Source organism: Pempheris klunzingeri, chromosome 17 (assembly GCF_042242105.1).
Source record: "Pempheris klunzingeri isolate RE-2024b chromosome 17, fPemKlu1.hap1, whole genome shotgun sequence".
In the NCBI taxonomy this organism is placed as follows: domain Eukaryota; kingdom Metazoa; phylum Chordata; class Actinopteri; order Acropomatiformes; family Pempheridae; genus Pempheris; species Pempheris klunzingeri.
Genome location: NC_092028.1, coordinates 2,148,394 through 2,172,752, shown reverse-complemented (window position 1 = coordinate 2,172,752; position 24,359 = coordinate 2,148,394). Strand labels below are relative to the sequence as shown.

General features: G+C 43.5%; 2 protein-coding genes across 2 annotated transcripts; one reads left to right on the top strand and one right to left on the bottom strand.

Moving 5' to 3' along the window:
• The first annotated feature begins 8,482 nt into the window (after positions 1 to 8,482).
• Positions 8,483 to 15,305, top strand: LOC139216884 (uncharacterized). Its single transcript, XM_070848115.1, has 4 exons — positions 8,483 to 8,565; positions 12,804 to 13,279; positions 13,597 to 14,112; positions 15,074 to 15,305. The coding sequence occupies exons 2-3, from the start codon at positions 12,822 to 12,824 to the stop codon at positions 14,078 to 14,080; spliced, it is 942 nt and encodes a 313-aa protein (XP_070704216.1). The 5' UTR covers positions 8,483 to 8,565; positions 12,804 to 12,821; the 3' UTR covers positions 14,081 to 14,112; positions 15,074 to 15,305.
• Positions 15,306 to 16,799: 1,494 nt separating this feature from the next.
• On the bottom strand, positions 16,800 to 24,215 carry LOC139216354 (NLR family CARD domain-containing protein 3-like). The gene is made up of 8 exons (XM_070847444.1): positions 24,136 to 24,215; positions 22,921 to 22,984; positions 22,612 to 22,834; positions 20,725 to 22,528; positions 20,212 to 20,385; positions 18,291 to 18,461; positions 17,693 to 17,739; positions 16,800 to 17,552 (listed from the first exon to the last, which is right to left on the bottom strand). Exons 1-8 carry the CDS (start codon positions 24,201 to 24,203, stop codon positions 16,960 to 16,962), a joined length of 3,144 nt encoding a protein of 1,047 aa, XP_070703545.1. The 5' UTR covers positions 24,204 to 24,215; the 3' UTR covers positions 16,800 to 16,959.
• Positions 24,216 to 24,359: the final 144 nt, after the last annotated feature.

The following is a 24,359-nucleotide window of genomic DNA, read 5'->3' as shown; positions in this document are numbered from 1 at the left end:
GTTGTTGGACTATCTTCAGCGGCAGATTGATCCACATTTGGTGCTGGGTGAGTGTTTAGGGCAGCAGGACCATGTGTGTGTGTGTGTGACTGTGTGTGTGTTCATGGTGACGAGGGAACATGTCAGCCAGTGAGCTCAGCAGCACAGACCGTCATACTCAGTAGTTGTTGGTCTGGTTGGTTAACCAGCTTCGTCTTGTGGTGTGATAGACGCACTGCTGGGAGCCTCTTTTATCGGCACAGGCTTTCGTGCACACCTTTGGTCGACGCACACAGCTTCACTTATTGGTGCTGATCAGACGTGTGCCAGGCTGATGGTGTGGGAGGGAGGGCACAGACTGACTGATGTCTCAGCGATAACTAACGTGGTCTGCTGGATCCGTCCTGCCTCTGACTTCCTGCCCTCCATCTGGATGTCGCATGTGAATAATAATAAACAATATACGTTCAATAAACGTTCAGACAGGTAAAATTAAAGGAAAAACCTGAACAGGTGAGTGAAGGATCAGTTTATTCAGACAGGGATGTGGCAAAGTGTTGTGTTGGTATTGTAATACCAATTCAGACAAACACCCCCACCTTATTCTAATAAGAATAAAAAGAAGAATAATAGAATACTGAAACAAATGAAAACTTAACCTAAACTAAACATTTTTAAACAATAAAAACTAACCTGGAAAAAACATAAACCCACCCACTGAAACTGAAGTGAAGTGAAAACAAAAGTTAATAAAATAATTAGAATCTGTAAATCTGATCTGATCACATCTGTATCTGTGAATGCAAGTCTCTCTTATTGTGTAGGACGAGGCACATTTACTTAGACCAGACCGAACCGTCCTGAGATCTTTGACCTGAACCGTCCAGGAGTCTTTAGCCTTTAGCTGAGCATCTGTTTCCTGTGGGGGAGATCTGAACTCGTCTTCACTCTGGTTCATTCAAGCTTTGGCATACAAGAGGATCAAGTACAGGAGAAGCTGTACAGGAGTTCATGAAGGAAAACTCATCAGCTGTATCTTTTCTACATTAAGACAAAGAACAGTCCATCACAAGAGAGGAAGGCTTCCAGCCGCAGCTACAAGAGGCACAGAGACACCATATGAAAGGCAAATAGTCAGTTTGCAGCCACAGCGTTCTGTAATCATGTGATCTGCATCTCCCCCACAGTGAAAACAACTTGTGAGGGAGCGGCTTGGTCCTTGGGAATCAGTCTCCCAACAAGACTTGTGGCACTGCACACACACACACACAGGTTTCACTATCTATCCAGCTCAAGGTGAAACACACACACGCACACACACACAGTACTCGATGTGTCACATCCGAGCAGAAACATTGAGGCGTACGGTGTAAAGCATTGACCCGTGTTGCTCTGTTTTTCCACTGAAGCTGCAGAAGAGCTGGTTTCCGTTTTGGTGGCATCTCAGGCCTGTTGACTCGCAGCTGTGCATCTACACACATTTGTCAAATGAGGAGAAACGTGAAATGACTCATACCTGAGTAAAGATGAAGGCTGCAGGGGGCAGCTATCTATTACCCCATGAGTTAACACAGTGGTGACTCAGCCTGTGGCCCATTGTGGAAACTGGAAATTTTCCACAGGGGGGGCCAGATAGGGCCAGTGAAAATCCTGGGGTGGCACACCAAAACCAAAAACAATAACGGAATTTCAAGAAGAAAAGCTGTTGTAAGTATTGAGGCTAGTCAAGATCGATGTCAGTATGAGAGTTAAAGAATCACGTACTCATATACTTTCTAATTTTACAGTTAATGTTACTTAGATGTACATGGACTAATACAGTACAAGCCTGTTTTATTAAGTGTTGGTTTATTTCTGAGTTAGGAAAGTCATTGTTCTAATAGGGTAGTTGTATTATACAGCTTTACTATTAGGGAGTACATTCATGTAATGAACTAAACAGTAACAGGGAACAAGTCTACTCTAGTTTAAAAGCAGCACACAGAGGCCTTTGATTGTTTTCAGTACAGCTTTATTCTGCTGTAAACATGTAACAGACTATGTCCACAAAAGCATTGTCTTTGACAGTAGACATTTGACCACAGCTCTGAGAGGATTCTAGCCATGTGTGAGCACTGTGCCAGTCTTTCTTGAAGCCTCGTCTTCTGCCCCCTTGAAGAGCACGAGGGGCCCCTCTGATCCTGACTGGGAAATATCTGTGATGAAACATGAGGACGATAAGTTACTCTGAATTTAAAATAGCAGCAGCAAAACCAACAGTAACAACATGAGTAGCTGTCCATAGTAATCAGATTACAGTTGGATTATGGACCCACAGTCAGTTCTGTTCTGACTGTTCAAACTCTTCTACCAGTAAACATGAACAAGAAGCTTTCTGTTGTTGCACCAGGATTCATAACTCAGTGTTGACACCTTGTTACCACACGTTTATCCAGGTGAAGTTACTCTCTTGCCATTCATTTCCTCATGATGGACCCTGTTCTCAGCTCACCTGTTGGTCCGTCAGTAGGATGATCAGCTGTGTCCTGTCTGACCTGCTGCCTTACTTCTTCATGTTCTCAGCTCACCTGTTGGTCCATCAGTAGGATGATCAGCTGTGTCCTGTCTGACCTGCTGCCTTACTTCTTCATGTTCTCAGCTCACCTGTTGGTCCATCAGTAGGATGATCAGCTGTGTCCTGTCTGACCTGCTGCCTTACTTCTTCATGTTCTCAGCTCACCTGTTGGTCCATCAGTAGGATGATCAGCTGTGTCCTGTCTGACCCTGCTCCTCTGCCCTGCTCTGTCTCTGTCCCTGTCTGCTCATGGGTTTGCTCGGCGGTCTTATCTTGTCCTGCATCATCACACGTATGGAAGAGATGTCCGTAGACTTTCTCTTCATTGTCTGAAAAGTGCCGTAGCATCACGGCACAGGTGCTGGTGATCCTTAACACGAGCTAATGAGATGCTCAGTAACGGAGAGCAGCCAGCAGGAGGTTCACTCGGACAACGTAGTTACAATTTCCGAAATTTTCAAATGTGAACTTGACCGATCAGAACCGGGGTGGCCAAGTTTTTTTCAGGGGGAGCCGCGGCCCCCCTGGCCCCCCCTTGACGGCGCCTCTGTGTGAAAAGCCTTCTCATTCGCAGTATTCTTTGGTTTTAATGGCTGGGTGTTGGGTAGAAGAATCACAAGAGGCGTCCATCACCATCAGCAGCGGTTGGTCCGTCAGAGAGGGGAGGTGGAAGCAGCAGGGAGTGAACTGTTACTGTGGCCCAACAAACCAGGAGAAGATCTTTCAAAACAAGTGCAAGTCCAAAGAAAGAGAAATTCAATGTTCAGATGAAGACAAACAATGCAAACCATCAGCAGCACGCTGTGTGAACCTTAGTCCTAACCTTCCTCACAGTAAGCACCTGAAACAAAGAGAAAAGTCTGATTCCCATCATGTTTTCTCCACACACACACACACACACACACACACACACACTGTGTCCTCTGATTACACACCACACATTTTTAATGTCAAATAGTCCAACTTATAATATATACATTGTGTGAGCATTTGGCAGAATGATCAGTTTTCTTCTTTCTTGCAGGCACCGAGCGATAAAAATACACATGTGTGACCCAGTAGGGGAGATAACCCCCATGCCGACAGTTGACAGTTGTAGATGACAGTTATCAAACTGTGCAAATAGAGGAACTACAGTGAAAGTTGAGCTTACAGATTATGGAGCTTCCTTCCTCAATCTGCACACATAAAGCAAAGTGAAGGCCCAGAGAGAGGACCGTAGCAGGGTGTGCTGTAGGATAAAAAATAATAACTTTCCCAGGTATGTCAGGTCAAATGAAGGCCAGAGGAACAAACTCCTCCGTGTCAAGTGTGATATATTGTAACTGGCTGGGTGCAGATGCAAGGGGGCAGGCAGGTGACCTCCCTCTGCTGATTGTGGGCTATAAAAGAAGGGACTGCACTGTGTGTTAGAGCTGTTCAGGATTTGATCTTGTTCGGGTCTCGGGCTTTAAATCTCTACTGCGCTGAACTCTGAAGTCTCCTCGTGCCTATTTGGAAGATTGATTCTTTGATTTTTGTTGGAGTTTCCTTCCCGCCACAAGAGGTACATGAACACACTGTGGTAAGGAAATATCATCAATACTGTGTGTACAAGATGAAGTTAGCTAGTCTGATGGAAAGTGTTCTGATCTGCTGATGTGTCTGACTGTCAGGTTCTCAGTTAGTATTACTTTGGTGGGTCAGGTGTGACGACTAGTTAAAGACCGATGAGTTTCACCTGACTGACCTGAGGCTCTGTGGGCCGACCAGTCTCAGCTGGACTTGATTGCAGGGAGGCTGAACTGATAAATCAGAGCCGAGCAGGCAGCGTTCCTGTGCTCCTGGGGGGTTGGGTCTGTTTAGAGAGCTGCCAGTGGTGAAGGTAGAAAGTATAGGAGATGTTCCTGTGACCCTAACGAGTGCCTCTGAGTTCTTTCTACAGTGGAAATCAAATATTCTTCAGAAAGTTCTTCCCAACTCTGTTGCAGAAGTTCCCATAAATGTGTGACACTCTTCTGTCCAGTTCATCCCAAACCAGCTCGATGGGGTTTAAGTCTGGAGGCTGTGCAGGCCGTTCTTTTTTCTCTAGGTAGGTCTGGGATAGCTTGGACTTGTGTTTTGGGTCATTATCTTGCTGTAGGATGAACCCCTGACCAACTAGGAGCATACCAGAGGGTACTGCATGGCGCTGCAGAATGCTGTGGTAGCCGTTTTGGTTCAGGGTGCCTCTCACTCTGTACAAGTCACCGACCCTGGATCCAGCAAAACAGCCCCAGACCATCATGTTTCGTCCTCCGTGTGTGACAGTTGATGTCACACACTGAGGAACCATCCTTTCGCCGACTCGACGGCGTACAAACCTCCTGTGTGATGAACCAAAGGTTTCAAATTTTGATTCATCAGTCCACAACACCTCCTTCCAGTCTTCAGTAGTCCACTGGCGGTGTTTCATGGCCCAGGCAAGCCTCTTTTTCTTATTCCGACATCTTAGCAATGGCTTTCTTGCTGCAACTCCACCTGAACCTGCAGCTGGAAGTCTTCTCTTCACAGTGTCAAGTAAAGTTGAATCCCCTCACTGGACTTTGGACAAAGTTGGACATTTCATCCTGACATCCAGGATGCTGCAGGGAAGGAACGATCCACGGCTGAAGTATCTCCCTATTCTCCTTCCCCAGATTAAAGAACAACCAACAAGGAGGCATCAGTCAAGATCAGTTAAGTTAACCTTTAGATTAATGATTTTAGTACTGAATCAGTTAGAAATCAACATGTGTTTGTTAATTAATTTAAAGCTGTACGTCTTTCCCTGCTATATTTTGCAATAAAGTTAGAATACCTGCATTTAAAGAGAAACAGTGGACATTGAGCTTTTTAAATCTTCTTAGGATATAAAGTAAAGGTTATATTGTTTTAACATCAGTAGACTCATAATAGGTATCCCTAGTCTCAGCAAAGCAACAGGCCCTTAGGACCTAACAAGGTCATTAAATCCTATCCTAGCTGATACACCAAGTGCCCGGATCATTAAGAGGAGAGCTACCGTTAACGGGCGTGGCTGGTGTGTGGTATCCGGCACATAGGCTGTTCTGCCGGGTGCTCCACCAGTGGAAGTAGGGCAGACGCTCGGAGGAAGGTAGTGAGATATGCTAGGCGAGTCTCCTCGCAACAGCTTAAAGAGCCAACAGGTGAGACACTAAGCAGGTGAACCCCGTTAGTGCACTGAGGCTCGGCCCCTTGTAACGGAGAGCTGTTCATCTGACAACAGTTAAAACTGAGACCTGCTCACTACGACCAATATTAAGCTGTGCTTGAAGCTGTTATCCTGTGGGCCGCCTATCATGCAAGCTGTCTGTTGTCTGTTGTGGCTTTGGGGCTGCCAGACGTCTTCCTGTCAGAGTCTCTGAGAGCCTGTTGATGGTGAAGGAAACTGTGCTCACTGGCACCTTGACTTTCTTCGCAATTTCTCCACAAGAAAGACCAACATTTTCATGTGTTATGATGGTCTGTCTCTCTTCCATTGTTAATCACTACTAACACACTACTTTCTGCAGTACAATACTGTTCAAATAGTGCTCACGGGGGCACCACAGTGTGTTCCAACACTACTTTTATGCAGACAGAGGGGGTTGTGAGTAACACCTGTACACCTGTGACACCTGTAGGAACTGGTAGCACCAACTTGATCAACCTCCATTGCTGCAGAACAGCTTTAAGTTGTTAACCCATTTCTTGTTCCCGGAAAAAGGCCTTTTTGTATAATTCTGAAATGTACATTATTTTTCAGTTTTGGGTAACCTTACCTTTTTTTTTAACCTCTGGCAGTTCACCACTTACCTTTCAATAAAAAGCTGGAAGAATTGGGGTGCTCTAAACCTTTTGACCGGGAGATGTCTCTCCTATTATTTAAGGTGTAAGTGCAGTGTTCCAGTTCTTCTGTGTTGCTCAAAATTAGTTTGAACAGACTAAATGTTGGCCGTCTTTGCTGCTTCCAGTTGAGCAGGATACATTTCTTTGGCATATAAGATATGACGACGATCCTTTTCACTGATATGAGGTCTGGAGTGCAGTTCTGTACCAAAAATATAGATTTCTTAAAGAATAAAAAATAAAAAAAGAAGGTGACACTTCACATAACCAGGTAGGCTCAACTGGGAATAAAACAGTGCATATACCAACACTTTCACTCTTTCTTTTTCATTCTGTTTTTCCTCAAAACTCCTTTTCTTCAAGATTCCAATAGTATTGACAAGAATATTTTTGACAAAGTGTTGGACAGAAACCCCGACCCTTTTTTACACCAACAACAATTATTAAGAAACACCAAACGCCCACAAAGACGCACGACGACGATGACGACCACACAGAGTGTGGCAGGAAGAAGGCTGAGTGCTGGTTCAAGGAAAAACACACAAGAAAAAACTCTCAACATGGAAGAAGTCAGCTGCAAAGACTTTATTGTGATCTCTCAGTCAGCAACACCGACAAACTCGAGCCAGATCCCAGGACCAGACTGACTAAACCTGTTCACCTGCTTTTAATTACTGGCGACTCCTCTATTTTCCTCCTTTCTGCATGAATCTTTTCTCTTGCCGTCTCATGGCCAGGATGGCCTGTGGGTGGGCCTATGAGTCATACACAAACCATCCTGTAGTGGCGTCAGTAAACACCCTCTACCAGTCATACCGAAACCCATCACATGTTCAATGGTGTCGGAGAGCCAATGATGTCCTGACACTATTATGTCAGTTTAATGATTGACAGTTTAGTGATCAGCAGTTTGATGCCACACTCTAAAAGTACTAAGTACTAAAACCACTAAAATCAACAAGTGTTGTCTTGCATTAATACAAACATCTGATTGGTGCTGTAATTCTGCTAATCTAACTCTGTGAGTTCAATGCGTACACACTTTATGATCTAATGTGTTTTGCTATTACAACATGTCATGTCAACAAGGTTTCTGAAGCAAAGAGAATGTCTTTGAGTATTTTATTCTCATAAGAAGGAGCAGAGAGTCCAGCAGTCTGTCTCTCGAGCCTCTCGAGTGAAATGTATTCTGTGTTAAGACATACACACTGTGTGGAATGACATGTGTACTGTGTTTGGTTTTTTGTAGGGGAAAAATCTATATTAAATATAAAGACTCTCCTTCACTGTATTTTACCATGCTGCTGTCAATAATCTGTTCTATGAATGAATGAATGAGCCACTTATGTTGAACCCCTGTAAGACGGAAGATGAACTTGACCTAATGATCTCATTAGATAATGCGTACTGAAGAGTGCATTACTGATATATGTGATGCTCTGCTTGAACAAGAAGTGCCGTCAGCTCGGAGGCAAAGCCTCGTCTGTTTGGTCGAGTACAGCTATTGTTTAAGTGGACATGTATTAATAACTGAACCATAAAACTGACCTCTAGCTGTTCCTTCCTAAGCAGCTCGTGATTAACTTTATACGCATATTGTTTAGCTTGATTGTAATAATCCAATGCTGTGTATCCAACTGATTTTTATGACTTCCTCCTCGAGCATATAAAGTTGTGGTGGACATGTTCTCTTCGCCGATGACTGTATGGTTTCGTCCCTTTGTACGAAGCCTGAGCTGCATTAAAACACTCGGAGACTAATTCTTTCTAGTCAGTTTCTTTATTCATTCTAGATTTTCCTCCACGTTTCTAAAAGCACTAAGTTCAGAAATAAGGGAAAATCTCGTCAGAGGATTGGCCAGTCTCTTCCAGAGGCTGCTCAGTGACCCTGAGACACAGACAGGACTGTGGAGGAAGACTACAACCTTTATCTTGTTGCTGGAGGGTTTCTTTCTCTACACTGTCACACCAGTAAGATGCCAAATGAGCAGCGAGAGAGGGATTCTAATAATTGTGTAATCTATTGTGTGTAAAATGCTAATTGTGGTAAGGGTAAAAGTTGTTTACCCCCTGATCATGAAGGAAGCACGATGTGGGCGGGACGGGGCTGTAGTGGATTTAAAGCCTGAAGCTGCTGCCAACAGTGGACTCACAGCCAGCACCGGGAGGAAGCAGACAGAGAAGTACAGTTTCTGTTTTCATTTATGTTTTACAGAAAATAGGATAAATACTGTGTGATTGAGGAGATATTTGAGTGAAACGTGTTGATGTGACACAGATGAGATGTCAGACTGAGATGTTTGCCGATTTAAGGTCTCGCACCAACTACAGGAAGACAGCTATTAACCATTTAATGTCCTCACTAAGAATTTGTTGTTTCTTTTATTGTTTTAAGTGTTCATTATATTGTACTCATTCATTTACTCAGTCATTCATTTTTTTCATCGGTAGTGTTGTGGAAATTCTTCTATTGGTGAGAACTGAAATAAGACTTTGGAGCAGGAAGTCTTTCTGTGGTTTATTTGCAAAGAAGGTCAGACAATCAGTGCGCACAGCAGTCTGCAGAGAGTAAGACAACATTTTATTGTAACACAGGAGTTTCTATGTGATAAGGAAAGGAGGATCTCAGGGAGCAGAGGTTCGACTGCTCCCAAGCGATAACGGGACACCTTGCAGTCGAGGACTGTGTATAGTTGCCTGGCAGACGGAGGAGACAATACACTGTAGATAGTTGTAGAAGGACAAGGTTAAAGAGTGGTGAGAAACAATTCTTCCATATTTTCCAATCACACATACATACTCTTTCCATAAAGAGCAGCTCAGACCAAACTCTTTAATTAGAGAGAGACCAACGATTCAGGACTTCAACATGGAGGATTCAAGAATCCCCACATGAGCAGCATCAGATAGTCCCCCAGCAGTCTGAGCCTATAGCAGCATAACTAGGGGCTGGTCTAAGGCCTGATCCAGTCCTGAACCATAGACTTTATCACAAAGGAAGGTTTTTAGTCTACTCTTAAATGTAGAGAGGGTGTCTGCCCCCTGAACCCAGACTGGAAGGAGGATCCACAGGAGAGGAGCCTGATAGCTGAAAGCTCTGGCTCCATCACTACTTTAGAGGACTTTAGGAACCACCAGTAGGCCTGCAGTCTGGGAGCACAGTGCTCTAGTGGGGTAGTACGGTACTATGAGCTCTTTAAGATATGATGGAGCCTGAACATTAAGAGCCTTGTAGGTGAGGAGAAGGATTTTAAACTCTATTCTAGATTTTACTGGAAGCCAATGAAGAGAAGCCAGTACAGGAGAAATGTGGTCTCTTCTTTTAGTTCTCGTCAGAACAGGAGCAGCAGCGTTCTGGACCAGCTGGAGAGTCTTTAAGGACTTATTGGGGCAGCCTGATAATAATGAGTTACAGTAGTCCAACCTAGAAGTGACAAATGTGAGGACTAATGTTTCTGCATCATCTATAGACAAGACGGGCCTGGTTTTAGCAATGTTACGTAGATGGAAAAAGGCAGTTCTAGAAATCTGTTTAATGTGGATCCTGATCAAAGATAACTGATACCTGATGCTGCTCATGTGGGGATTCTTGAATCCTTAATTTTGAATTCCTGAATCGTTGGTCTCTCTCTTAATTAAAAGAGTTTGGTCTAGACCTGCTCTTTAAGTAAAAATGAATTGGCGCTCTATAAATAAAGATTGATTGATTGATAACTCCCAGAGTCCTCACAGTGGAGCTGGAGGCCAGAGTAATGCCTTCCAGAGGAGTTATGTTGTTAGAAAAGGTGATGAATTTAGTCTCTAGTTGTCAGAATTTTATCATTAAAGAAGCTCATGAAGTCGTTGCTGCTGAGGTGGGACGAGGAGAGAGCCGGGGAAAAACAGAGCTGGACCCTCTGGTTTTGTTGACCTGCAGATGTAGCGTCATGTGACACACATTGACCAATGGTGACTGGGCAGCTGGGTTCACAGGTGTGCTTAGCACATATGTAAGGACTCTGGGAAACTGAGTTCAGAGAGGGAGCCCTTAAAAGACAAAGAAACATGCAGTCCTCACCATTTCTGGTGGGCCCAGACCAGTAAGATAAGGCAGGTGAGCAACCCATCATCTGGAAGGCACGGTGGAGTTAATATATTGTGTTAAAGAAGCTCAAATTGCCTTTTTAATAGTTTGAAGCATGCTAGTGTGTTCTTAGGTTGAGATATAACTATGGTCTGTGTCTGTACACCACTTTAAATCAAACTATTATCACATTACTAGCAAAGCACTGGTTGATATTAACATTCTCAATATATGGTATAATGCACACATTTATGGAATATTAAACTTTTTTCAAAAATACAGAAAAGAAAGGAATCTCATGTTTGCAGCTCCCCCTTGTGGATCGTTCTTTTTTGTTGCTATAATCTCTAATTTATGGGTCAATATCACCATAAGGTGCCTTTGAGACTTCCCAATTTCCCCCCCAAAAAGCTGAGATTTTCCATTTGACTTCACATTTATTGTATTAAGTAGATGTTGTGCTGTTAGAAATGCATGTTAGTCAAGCTGCCACACTTTTTATAAATTAACTGTAAGCAGACAATGTACACGCAAACAGCAAAATATGTCAACCCTGTCAGGGACAATTTCAAAGTAGAATAAATACATTGTAATTACATAGTGATTATAAAATGTATATTTTCAGAAAGCTATTTAGTCCCTTTCTCAACACTATGTTTTAGTTAATGGGAAAAGTATTTGGATAGTAATGAAATTAGGGCAACCATGTCCCCCCTGTCATGGAAGGCTTGCTGACAGGGTGGACATTTTTGGCTAATGTTAGCATTTAATGAGCACATGGTGGACCTTCACTTAGCAACATGATTCAGTTAGCAAGCGGACTGTGTACTGTTTAACACATATATTTAGAATTTCTGAAAGGTTTTTATATTAATTGATATTTCACTATGACAGAGTTAATGACATGTTAAGCTTGACAACATCTAACTACACACCTAATATGATGAAAAGTACCAAACATAAGCGTAAATACCTCCTCTGCAACTAGCCACTGTTTCAGTCAGCCACTGTTGTGATCTCACTGAAAACATCAGCGGGTTTCTTAAAGGGGCAGTTAGCCCAAAATGACAGGGTGGACAGCAATCTCAGGGACACATGCAAAATGTTCAATGCTATTATGAAAATAGAATATACATGATCAAAATGACTTGTTTTTATCAAATAACTTAACTTAAAAAATTTGATTTAGTATAATTTAACCACTTATTACACACACTGAAGTTAGCAGAACAGTGTGTGGGACATCACGTACATCCAAAGAAAAAAAAAGGTATAAAATGAAGGAAACACATTTCAAGAGACATATTATTGTACTGATATGTGTGCAGATCTTTGGTCACTTATAATAAGACCTCAGAGTTTAATTATTCTGCTACATTTTCATGATGACTGAGTGATTCTGATGGGGACACCAAAGGCACTTTATAGTGATATTGACCCTTATAGAGAAATCCATTGATCTTTCATTTCAAATAATAATCATGTTTTTAGCATATTAAAACCACAAAGAAGTTCACACAACAACGGGGACATATAATGTCCACAGCCTTACCTCCCAGAAATTTCTGGAAACCCCAAACAAACAGCCCTATACACAATAGAGCCAGAGACTTTTAGGTACTTTCCGGCACTGTTGGATCCTTGAGGGGCTTTTGCACGACATCATGTACTTTCTAAACTTGACAGAAAGTTTGCCAATAAAAAAGATCCTATAGGTTTAAAGAACTCAAGATGGAGCTATCTGGAGATGGAGACATCTCGAGTTCCCTGGGTATATAATAGAGTATACAATAAAGAACAAAGGATTTTAAATCAGTCTAATCTCGGGATTGGCTCGAGTTTGTTGGTGTTTCTGTCTGAGAGAGCACAATGAATCGTTTTGCAGGCGATTCCTCATATCTCCTGAGGTCTTCCTTGTGTATTTTCCCGACTCCAACATATTTTGAAAGAAGCATTTCTGAACTTGTGTTGGTCCAGAACCCAGACATCTTCCTAGCCAATTTATGGGGGACTGTGGCCCATCAAGGTTCCTCAGCAGAATACGAGCAACCTGAGTTTCTGGGGAATTAACTGTAGGTTATTGCCAACCTACAGTTAACACTAACGCTAAGTTACAATTTGAACTTTGGAGTCCTTTTGCTCATGCTGCCATTATAGATTAAGGACTTTAGACATCTTGTTTCTTGTTTGATAGAGCTTCATTAAGAGCTAAGCTAGGCTAAACACATTCTGGACCTTAAATATTGTAGTGTGTTGTTGAATCATTTCTTAATTTTCTGGTTTCATGCCTTTATTGATTTATTTGAAATGATGGTTAGTTCCTTCTGAAGCCTTTACACTGATAATCCTTTTTCCTAGAGTGATACTGACACCAACATGTCGTGCCAGTGGGATGAAGATCGCTTTGATGAGTCTGATGGGGAAGATCAACCGGGCTTCTCTGATCTAGTTAGTGATACAAGGTACGTCATGTACCATGGAACCACCCGGAAGAATGCTAAAGCCATCCAGGACAAAGGTTTTCGCAGGAATGTATTCGGGGTCCTCGGCCATGGCATCTACCTCAGTAGAGACCTGGACAAAGCTAGCCGCTATCCCCTTGGACACTCTAAGAATGTCAAGGTCGTCATCAAGGTTGTGGTCGACGTAGGGAAAGTGATCTGCATCGATCACAGGGGCCACACGCGTCGGAAGACCTGGCATGATTCCAGGTACGGCGAGGTGTATGACACCGCCTGGGTCCCACCTGAGTGTGGCGTGGTTGCTGACGATCTGGAGATGGCTTGTGTCTTGGATCCTGATCGAATCGAATTCATTGAAATCATTCCACCGGGGTCAGTCAAACCCTCCTCTAAGTCTGACACACATGTGATGAGCTGTTACCAATTCACCTTGCATGTTCATTGATGGATAGATAGATACAAACTATAGAGTAATGTGCTTCTTCCCATCTTTGTGCTAAGCTAAGCTAAACACTTCCAGAACCTGAAATGGACCTTAAACATTGTAATGTTTAGCTGAATCATTTCTTAATCTTATGGTTTCACTCCTGTATTGCTTTATTTGCATATTTATATTTATATTTATTTGTGTTTAGTTCCTTCACGTGGAATTCTGCTGAAGCTTACACTGATAATCCTCTTTCTTGCAGTGATATTGATTCCAATATGCCTTACGAGTGGTCTATGGCTGACTGTGATCTGCCCTCTGGGATATTTCTCCGGGGCAACTCTGCTCCACTGAGTGGTAAAACATATGTCATGTACCATGGCACCACCAGGGAGGCTGCTCAGTCGATCCGGAAAACAGGTTTTCGCCCTTCTGAAGACGGGATGCTCGGCCGTGGCGTCTACCTCAGCAAAGACCTGAACAAAGCTAAGCGCTATCCTATTAAACACCCTGAGTCTGACAAGGTCGTCATTAAGGTCAAAGTCAATGTGGGGAGAGTGATCGTCATCAAGTATAATGGGCACCCCCGTCAGAAGAACTGGCATGACCCCGAATTTGGTGACGTGTATGACACCGCCTGGGTGCCACCCAACTGTAACATGGTGCCAAGTGGCTTAGAGGAGAATTGTGTCTGGGATCCTGATCGAATCCAGATCATTAAGATCTTCAAGCCACATCTCATCTAAGCGCCCTTTGGATCTGGTGCACAGGACTGCAGGTGAGCTCTATTAACTGTTAACATGCACAGACGCTCTGGGTAAAAAGCATCTGGGTAGGGTCATCTGGCTAAAACTTTTGCCAAACCCTAATGTGACATCATCTGGCAAGGTGCTGCATTGGCCAAACAGATTAAACTATCACAGTGTCAAGGTCATTTATTTGTCACTTTACATCACAGGGTTGCTCAGCGGAATGACAGTTGTATTCCCTTCATAACGTGTGCAAGCACACATAACGTGAACATTGTATTTTCATGCAAACAGTATAAACCCCTTTGTGGTAATTTACAGTGAAAAGCTTTTCAGGAGTTCTAGCCTCATGTCAGCTTTTACTCTGCCTTGTTTTAATTCATGCATTATCATGGTACTGATTCATGTAAATTCAAAACACTAGCACATTTTCATGATTTTTACTTATTTGACTACTTTCAAACTGCTGTCTGCAGTAGATCCTGCTCAATTAAACCTATACAAAGTTTAATAAAATCCGTCAGTGTTTCCTTTGGCCTCTCTCCTCCCGACGTTATCTGTCTCACAGTCAGGGCATGTGAGTTGGCAGCTCTGGTCATTTTTTTCTCATTTTACACCACAGGGTTACTCTGCTAAATGAAAATTGTAGCCTAGCCATGCTAGCGTGCAAGCACACGTTTCTGATAGAATGCTTCATAACATTTAAGTTGTATTTTATTAAAGTTATAAACTCGTGCAGTATTTTTCCATCTGATGGGCCTTCAAACCCTTGTATAACTAAAACTGGACTTCATGTCTCACCTGAGGCAACACGCCCCCACCAACACAGCCCTGCAGGCTTCTAGCATGGCTGTAGACTGGTCTAAAATTTTCCCTCTGCTTCTTCCCAACTTTGTGCTAAGCTAGGCTAAACACAGCCAGAACGTACCTTAAATATTGCAGTTGGTTGTCGAATCATTTCTTAATTCTTAAATCTCCTCTTTCCTACAGTGATACTGGCACCAGTGGGGAAGATCAGCTGGACCTCTCTGAGCCAGTTAGTGGTGGAAAATTGGGCCCTTTTTATGCACTGTTGGGGTGACAACGGTGACGTTGCCTCTGTCGAAACGTACTGACTTTAGTTTAGTTTGTTATAAATACTAGTTGAGTGTCACTGTTCGTTATTCATACTTCTGCAGACCATTGTATGCTCTGTTGAACTCTGAATCTTCTTGCAAGAATAAACCATGGAAAGACAAGTTTGTCTCCACAACTCCATATTTCAAACATCAACACGATTATTTTGATTTAATGATTTTACATTACGTGTGTGTGTGTGTGTGTGTGTGTGTGTGTGTGGAGATGAGGGGACAGGACAATAGCGTGCAGGCCAGGGGGGACTGGAGTACATGTTTCTTTATGCAAAGTGAGGAAACAGAGGAAAATAAAACCTACAGTATAATATAATAAAATAAAGGATGTTAAGGAATGTTTGAAAACTTTTATTAAAGCCATAGTTTCATAACAACTTATTATGAAAGTAAGCCCTAAACCTGCTGATAAAGGTTTAATGCTACCACACGTCTTTGGCCTTTCCTTTGGAAAGGAGAGTAACATTAAAGCCGCTACCTTCCTGTTTTTAACCCTCATGTATCACTATATTAATATTTCTTTCCACTTTCACTGAGTTCTGACCATAAGTACCAAAGATTAATTCATTTTCAGTATGTGGGATTTGTTTATAGTCTAGTATATGTCACTGATTAGCAACAACATTGACTTTGAATTTTTAGTGCATTGTTAGATTTTAAAAAATATTTACTCTCAGCACCTAACATGGCAAATGTCCATAAGGGTGCATGAGGGTTAAACATTTGATTATGAAATGTTTAATCATGCTTCATCAAGTTTTATTACAAAAACAACAGCGAGATGAAAAATGACTCGGACCCATAAAAAATACAAAATGTCTACAAAACGCCAAATGTTTGCTGTCAGCGCCCTGTCGTACCCATGAGACAACTTACCCAGTTCAACATTAAAAACACTAAAACAATGGTCAGGATCACAGAAGAAGCAGCACAAACCCATCGACCTTCAAGCACCTTCATGCATTTCATACTGCATAGACCAGGTAAACACAGACTAATACCCACTGTCACATTAACATAAAATAAGGAATGCATGTTACTTAGCGCTGCTGTTTCATTTATTGACTCCTGCACAGATTCTGACTTGATCCTCTTGCAAGCAAAAGCTTGAATAAACCAGACTAAAACAAGTTTTGTCAGATTTCTTAGTTTTGTTCAGGTTTCCACTGCAGTGGACAAGACGTTCATAGAGTCAGTATATGTTCAGTCATGTTATTACATTAACACTGTGTCATTTTTATGTTTTACATTATATAACTATTACTAAGGCTCATAATGAACACTGACACTCTTCTCTATCCAATCATATACTAATGTTTACTGTGTAAATTAGAGTAGCAACAGGTAATTGAAGAATTGATTGAAAGAAATGTTGAAATAGTTTTGAAATGTGAATAATTGTTAATAATCTTAAGCAGGAATGACAAAAATCAAATGGTCCCACTTTCTCAAATGAAACAAGACACCAAAGGCTCTGGGAACATGATTCTGTACGGTTAAATACATCATTTCTAATAACGTCCCATTTATTAAAACTATGGAATCACATTTATACCAAGTAAAATTATTAGTTTGAACTGATTTGAGAAACTCTGAAGTCTCAATGTTTTCCCCCAAAAACCTGCATGAAAACACATTTAAAGGTGTGAAAGCTATGGACATGCAGTGCATTCACAAACAAACAAGAAAGAAATGCAGATGTTTTAGGTCAACATCACCTTTTAAAGGGTTGTGTGACTCTCCCCCCTACAGCGAGCACAGAGACACTGAGGACCCCGACGGCCAGAACCACAACCCAAAGCCAGGATAGAGAGGCTCAGTGAAGGTGGTGTTGAAGGTGTGGAGGTGGATCAGTGTGTCAGAGGAGACTCTGTAGAAGGACAGAGAGCCGGCAGGACAGTCCACATGCACCGCCACTCTGTTAGAGACAGAGGAGGAGGAGGAGGAGGAAGAGGAGGAGGAAGAGGCGGAGGAGGAGGAGGAGGAGGAGGAGGAGGAGGGGAGGTCTGTTCTTCTCTTGTTGTGCCAGACAGAGAAACCATCATTAGAGCAGGTCAGACTCCAGGACTGGTTGTTCCGTCCAAACAAACAGTCATCTCTGCCGTCTCTCCTGCTGATTCCTCTGTAGCTCACTGAGATATTAACCCCTCCTCTACACTCGACCTCCCAGTGACAGCGACCAGTCAGAGCGTCTCTGCACAGCAGCTGGCAGCAGTCAAACTTCTCCGGATGATCTGGATACGGCTGCTGCTCCGTCACTAGTGTCACCTTCCTGTTGCTGTCGGACAGTTGGAGCTTTCTGTTGACTGTGTTTGTGTCCACTGTGAGTTCGCAGGCATCTGACGGAGAGAACAAGACACAACACAGCAGAGGTTTATCACCTGACTCACCTCACGGGGCCGTTTGCTGCTTTATTAACAGACGCTGGTTTAACACGTGCTGCCTTGTTTCTAACGGATCAAAGTGAACACACACTCACACTTGCTCAGACCACGTCTCAGCCTCTGCTCTCCACCATGTTCCAGCCTGGAGGGAGAAACAAAGTCAGAAGCTTCCTCACCAATGATCTTCAGAAACCATCACCGTTAGATCCACCATTAAGACAACACAGCTGCATTTATAAAAACAGATTTCATACACACTCAATTCAACATATTTAACAATAAAAGAACTTAAGCTACAACTGTGGAGTTGTTTGACACTGTGTGTTCAAGACAAATATCCCTTCCTCTGTCCACCATGTGGCATTAGAGAGCACACACACATCATGTTTAGACCACACAAGGATTATTTCATGTGATCTTTGTCACATGAAACTGACTTCCTGTTGTCAGACTTTGAAACTCAACTTTCAAGTCAGCATATCAACATATCAGCTCACATCAGGTGAGGCCAGCTTCTGTTTCCAAAGAACAAACACTTGACTGTATTTTTCACAAAGCCGGTTTGTCGAAGGTGCCAATAAATGATGAACACCAGATCCTGTCTGATGTTAGATGTCACTGTCTTCACTGTTAACAGCACTTCTCAGTCCTCAGCCTGTCAGCGTCACAGAGAAACCGTGTGTCTGTGCGTACCTTAGAGTGTCCAGCCTCCAGGATGGATGGTCCAGTCCAGCTGACAGCAGCTTCACAGAGTCTCCTGGATGGTTGTAGCTCAGGTCCAGCTCTCTCAGATGGGAGGGGTTGGATCTCAGAGCTGAGCCCAGAGAAGTACAGCCTTCCTCTGAGATCATACAGCCTGACAGCCTGGAGACACACACACATGCACAGAGACAGAGAGAGTTTCATTCATTTCCATGTATTCTGTCCTCGTCAGTCCAATTTGAAACTGATTGTTTCTTAACAATTAAATGACACCTGAACCTGTCACAGACAAAGTACCACAAAATGTAAAACACAGACATGTTAACGCCGTATGAAGTTCATGTTGTGAACGTCTTGACATGCACTTCATGCCTCTTTAAGCATTCTATCATAGTGGAGACAAAGAGTGCCAAAGTCTATGGAAACACTGGATTAGATTAAAAGAAATGGACGTCGCTTCTGTCTCTGAGAAGTGAAGCCAATGCTGAGGAGCCTTAAACCTGCATTTGTCATGTCTCGTCGTGTGTGTTAAGTTGTCTATGTTCACTTGTGTCTAGTCTTGTCTCCCTCTTCCTGTTTTATTTTGAAACCCTAAACTCTCCTCTCGTTTCAGGTGTGATTGTCTGCCCCGCCCTGATTGGTTCCACCTGTTCCCCATTACCTCATGTATAAATAGTCTGCGTCTCCCTTTGTCTTGTGCCAGATCATCTTGTCACGTCTCAGTGTTGAGAGCTCCTGTAGTCAAGTTAAGTCTTTTGTTTCCATGTTCCTTGCTGTACGTATTGTTTGTCTTTGTTAAGAGTTAAGTTAAGAGTGTCACCTGTCCGAAAGTCTCTGTGGTCGTGCATTTGAGTCCATCTGGTTTCTGAGCCTAGCCTTAATAGTACGATCTGGCCAGAAATGGACTCAGCCGATGCGAGTTCTTTTCGGACAGCTCTGTCCACTCAGGGCTCCAAGCTCCACCAGCATGAGGAACAGCTGAAAACCCTCCACCGCGGGGTGAAGGACCTAGCCGACCGCCAGGGGGATTTCCAGGGGTCGGTAACGACACAGGATCACCACCTAGCAGAGCAGCTCCGTCGGGTTCTCGCTCGGCTGGAGGCTGCACCTCCTACCCCTACGATGCCGGCTACCACGGCTCCACCACCCACCACACCTCCAGCCCGTCAATGCTGTTGGGTCACTCACCGGACAGAGCCTGTTCGGGTGACGGTGGGTCCAGAACATACGGAGCTAATGTCTTTTCATTTGTTTGACTCAGCACAGCACGTTTTAGTCCTAGGCTACCCGTGGCTCCAGAGACATAATCCCAACATAGATTGGAAGTCAGGACAGATCAAGGGTTGGGGGGAAGGATGCAATACGTGCCGCTCTAACTTTGTTTCTTTGATCAGGAACCCGTGGCCCCAGGTGGATATGGACACAGCGGAATATCCTGAACATGCTAGGGTTCCTGAATGTTACAAGGACCTGAAGGAAGTTTTTAGCAAGACACGGGCCACATCCCTGCCTCCCCACAGACCTTTTGACTGCCTCATAGACCTGATCCCCGGGGCACCCATTCCCAAGGACTCTATTTCAGGTCCAGAAAGGAAGGCCATGGAGGAGTACATCGCCTCATCGCTAAAGGCGGGAATAATCCGTCCTTCCTCCTCACCTGCTGGAGCAGGGTTCTTTGTAGGGAAGAAGGACAGCACCCTTAGACCGTGCATGGACTATAGCCCGCTCAGTGGCATAACTGAAAAACCGGTACCCCCTTCCGCTAATTTCATCTAGATCTCCGCAACGCTTATCATTTGATAAGAATAAAGGAGGGGGACGAATGGAAGATGGGAGAGAAGCAGAATTGAAATAAATTAATTATTAAACCACATTTGAATGATCAACGGTTGTACAAAAGCTGAGTCCTGACCTGAGAGTCTCCAGTGTACATTGTGGACTCTCCAGTGCAGCAGCGAGCAGCTCCACTCCTGAATCCTGCAGGTCGTTGTCACTCAGGTCCAGCTCTGTCAGACTACAGGACTGGGAGCTGAGCACCGAGGACAGAGCTTCACAGCTTCTCTCTGACAGGTTACAGCCGCTCAGCCTGAAGGAGAGGCAGAGATAAAGACTAACACTGACACTGTGTCTGTAATCCACAACGGAGAGCATGTCACATTTCTGTGGCTATTGAGTGTGTTACTGGAAACTAACAGCAATTTATCTAAATTTAAAAAAATATCACCGGTATCGTAACGATTTACAGAAAATTAATCCTTAAATGAACAGTAATTATTTTGTTTTGCATGGCTACATTTATCAGTGGGGGTGTAATCATACTGAAGGGACAACTTGAAAGATCACTTGACTAGATCTTTTCACTTTACAAAGGCTAATTGAGGACAACCCTACAGCTGTGATACAGCGAGTATCTGCAGTCACCTACAGAGCTTTGCTGGAGGCTTTGACCACTGGCAGCAGCCTGAGAAGAGCCTCATCTGAAGCAGAGTATTTCTTCAGGTCAAACACGTCCAGGTCTTCTCCTGATGACAGTAAGATGAAGACCAGAGCTGACCACTGAGCAGGAGACAGTTTGTCTGTGGAGAGGCTTCCTGATCTCAGGGACTGTTGGATCTCCTCCACCAGAGAACGATCGCTCAGCTCATTCAGACAGTGGAACAGGTTGATGCTTCTCTCTGGAGACAGATCCTCACTGATCTTCTTCTTGATGTATTTGACTGTTTCCTGATTGATCTCGTAGATATTTGCGAAAGTGTATGTCATCAGGCCTCGTAGGATACTCTGATTGGTCTTCAGTGAAAGACCCAGGAGGAGGCGCAGGAACAGGTCCAGGTGTCCATTGGGACTCTGTAAGGCCTTGTCCACAGCACTCTGGTAGAACTGTGTTGGTTCAGTTGGGTGTCTAAATAGTTTGGACCATAGGGAGGGTTGTTCTTCTGACATCAGATTGTCTCCAAAGTGGATGAAGGTCAGATGGACATGAAGAGCAGCAAGAAACTCCTGAACGGTCAGATGGACGAAGCAGAACACCTTGTTCTGGTACAGTCCTCTCTCCTCTCTAAAGATCTGTGTGAACACTCCTGAGTACCACGAGGCTTTTCTGACATTGATGCCACACGCTGTCAGGTCTGATTCATAGAAGATCAGGTGGCCTTTCTGCAGCTGCTCAAAAGCCAGTTTTCCCAGAGACTCGATCATCCTCTTGCTCTCTGGACTCCAGTGTGAATCTGTCTCAGCTCCTCCATCAAACTTGACATTCTTCACTTTGGTCTGAACCACCAGGTAGTGGATGTACATCTCAGTCAGGGTCTTGGGCAGCTCTCCTCCAGCTCTGGTCTTCAACACGTCCTCCAGAACCGTAGCAGTGATCCAGCAGAAGACCGGGATGTGGCACATCATGTGGAGGCTTCGTGACTCCTTGATGTGGGAGATGATCCTGTTGGCCTGCTCCTCATCTCGGGATCTCTTCCTGAAGTACTCCTCCTTCTGTGGGTCAGTGAACCCTCTGACCTCTGTCACCATGTCAACATGCTCAGGAGGGATCTGATTGGCTGCTGCAGGTCGTGTGGTTATCCAGAGGCGAGCAGAAGGAAGCAGCTTCCCCCTGATGAGGTTTGTCAGCAGCACATCCACTGGGGCAGACTTGGTAATATTAGTGAGGGTCTCATTGTTGTGGAAGTCTAGAGGAAGTCGACACTCGTCCAGACCGTCGAAGATGAAGACAACCTGGAGCTCTTCAAACCTGAAGATTGCTGCTTTTTTGGTTTCAGGAAAGAAGTCCTGAACAAGTTCCACCAAGCTGTACTTTTTCTGTTTCAGCACATTCAGCTCTCTGAAAGTGAAAGGAAACATGAACTGTATGTCCTGGTTGGCTTTGTCTTCAGCCCAGTCCAGAGTGAACTTCTGTGTTAAGACTGTTTTCCCGATGCCGGCCACTCCCGTTGTCATCACTGTTCTGATTGGTCGATCTCTTCCAGGTGGGGGTTTAAAGGGGTTTTCTTGTCTGATAGTTGATTCTCGTCTGACTGGTTTTCTGGATGCTATTTCAATCTGTGTGACCTCATGTTCATCACTGACTGCAGCAGTCCCTCCCTCTGTGATGTGGAGCCCTGTGTAGATTTCATTCAGAAGGGTTGGGCTTCCTGCTTTAGCGATCCCCTCAAACACACACTGGAACTTCTTCTTCAGGTTAGATTTGAGTTTACGTTGACAAACTGCAGCAATAGTTCCTGAGTGAAAACACAACAATAAAGATCAGCGAGTGGATGTTGGTGTTAATGTGAAAACATTTGAGTGTGGAAAATCCTCTCACTGCTCTGCAGATGGTCAGCCAGCTTCTCCTGCTTCATTCTCCTCAGGAAATGCAATGTGATGTCCAGAAACGCCTCCCTACTGCTCCACCTCCAGTCTTCCTCCTCACCGTCCAACAGCTCCTCATCCTCATGCTGCGAGCATCCTAAGTGATCTTGAATCAGGACTTTCTGGAACTTTTTCAGCTCGTTCTTCACAAAGGTGACAATGTTCTCCTCAAGATGCTGGAAAAGAATTAAATAAAACATTTAAAATAATGTTTTTTGCTTTACTTGCATCCATCCATCCATGTAACAGGTATTTTACACACCAGAAATATGGAGGCCTGGTCTGCTGGATGCTGCTGGACAGGCTGACTACCGGAGACCTCTGACCTTTGAGAGACAAAAAGTGTGATGTTTTCCAAATCAACACATACGAGTGGTCGTGTCACACGCTCTGAATGAGACACTGTCAGGTCCAGGTTGGTGCAGCACATTTAGTTACAGGGGTTATCTGTGCAAAACATACTGTATTTATGACAATAGTCAGCAACACTGTTCATATCTTCATTTGCTTTGTTGAATTGCGAATTAGGACCTAATAACCTCAATGCATCTTCTAAACTTCCCAAACACTGATTAGCCACACCATAACAGAAAACATTTACATGTGCACAAAGTACCCAGACTCAATTAAACTAAAGTCTACATTTTCTCTATTATGCTTTTATTAATTATTGAACTCAGTATGTTCTATACAAATAACTGTTTGCTGCTTCTGAAGATGAATCACTTTGCTGATTGAAATCACTTAGTTTGGCTCAGTTTAGCTCAAAGATTCATAGTAAGTGACAACTACTTTCCTGAACTAAGTGGTTGCACTACTGTTCAAATATTTTTTGAGTACATAAAACACATAATGTTAAATGCTATGTTCAGCGTTCAATCTCTCTGTCTGCAGTTCAGGTGTTTGTTAAATCTGTTTGCTGTCTGCTTATCAGCATCCTCTGGCTCCCCCTCGTGCCACTGAAGAGTCACTGCTGGAGCACACACTGAGCAGCCGATCAATCAGCAGTTCTGTTATCACATGTAGGGTTGATCTCCATCTATAACTTCATTAATTAATTTATACCATAAAGCACCCATCCTCACCTCTGTGTGATTCTGGCCTATTTCTGATAAATATATTAAGTGGAAATGTGAAGTTTTGCAAACATTCACCTTGCAAAGTGATAAGAAGCTGCTGATTTACCAGGACTCTTCACATTTCTCTACCTAATACTGGCTTAACTCTGCTAACTGACTGCCTGTCTACTAGCAATATTCTTACAATATTCTCAAAAAGTAACACACAAAGCAAATGAAACGTTCCTCCAACAACGACATTGTTAGAACTTGTACAGACGATGATGCAATGATATGGGAACGGTTCCAGGGACGGTGTTGATCTACTGAGTCTCTGGTGGAAACTCTCTCTTAATCACTGATCCATGTTTGCTGTTTCCAGGAGTAAAATGCCAAACTCATCTGGTTTAACTTGTTACCTTTCTTCAGTGGAGTAGTGTTCATCTGTGAAGTGCAGAGGTTCAGGCATGGACCATTCAGTCTTCATGGACACATAGCTGGGTCCAGGGGAGTCTGCTCTCTGCTGATGAACACTGATAAAAAACAAACAGACAAACCAAACGACCTCTGATTATATTTATTAAAGATTAATCTGCCGATTATTTTCTCAATTAATCAGTTAATCTAGAAAACATTAGAAAAC

Coding starts and splice junctions, on each gene's coding strand:
- LOC139216884 (XM_070848115.1), top strand. CDS start 12,822: ATGTCGTGCCAGTGGGATGAAGATCGCTTTGATGAGTCTGATGGGGAA. Junction 13,280..13,596: donor ATTGAAATCATTCCACCGGG/GTCAGTCAAACC, acceptor TCTTTCTTGCAG/TGATATTGATTCCAATATGC.
- LOC139216354 (XM_070847444.1), bottom strand. CDS start 24,203: ATGAAGACTGAATGGTCCATGCCTGAACCTCTGCACTTCACAGATGAA. Junction 18,462..20,211: donor TGTACACTGGAGACTCTCAG/GTCAGGACTCAG, acceptor GTGTGTCTCCAG/GCTGTCAGGCTGTATGATCT. Junction 17,553..17,692: donor GAGACGTGGTCTGAGCAAGT/GTGAGTGTGTGT, acceptor TCTCTCCGTCAG/ATGCCTGCGAACTCACAGTG.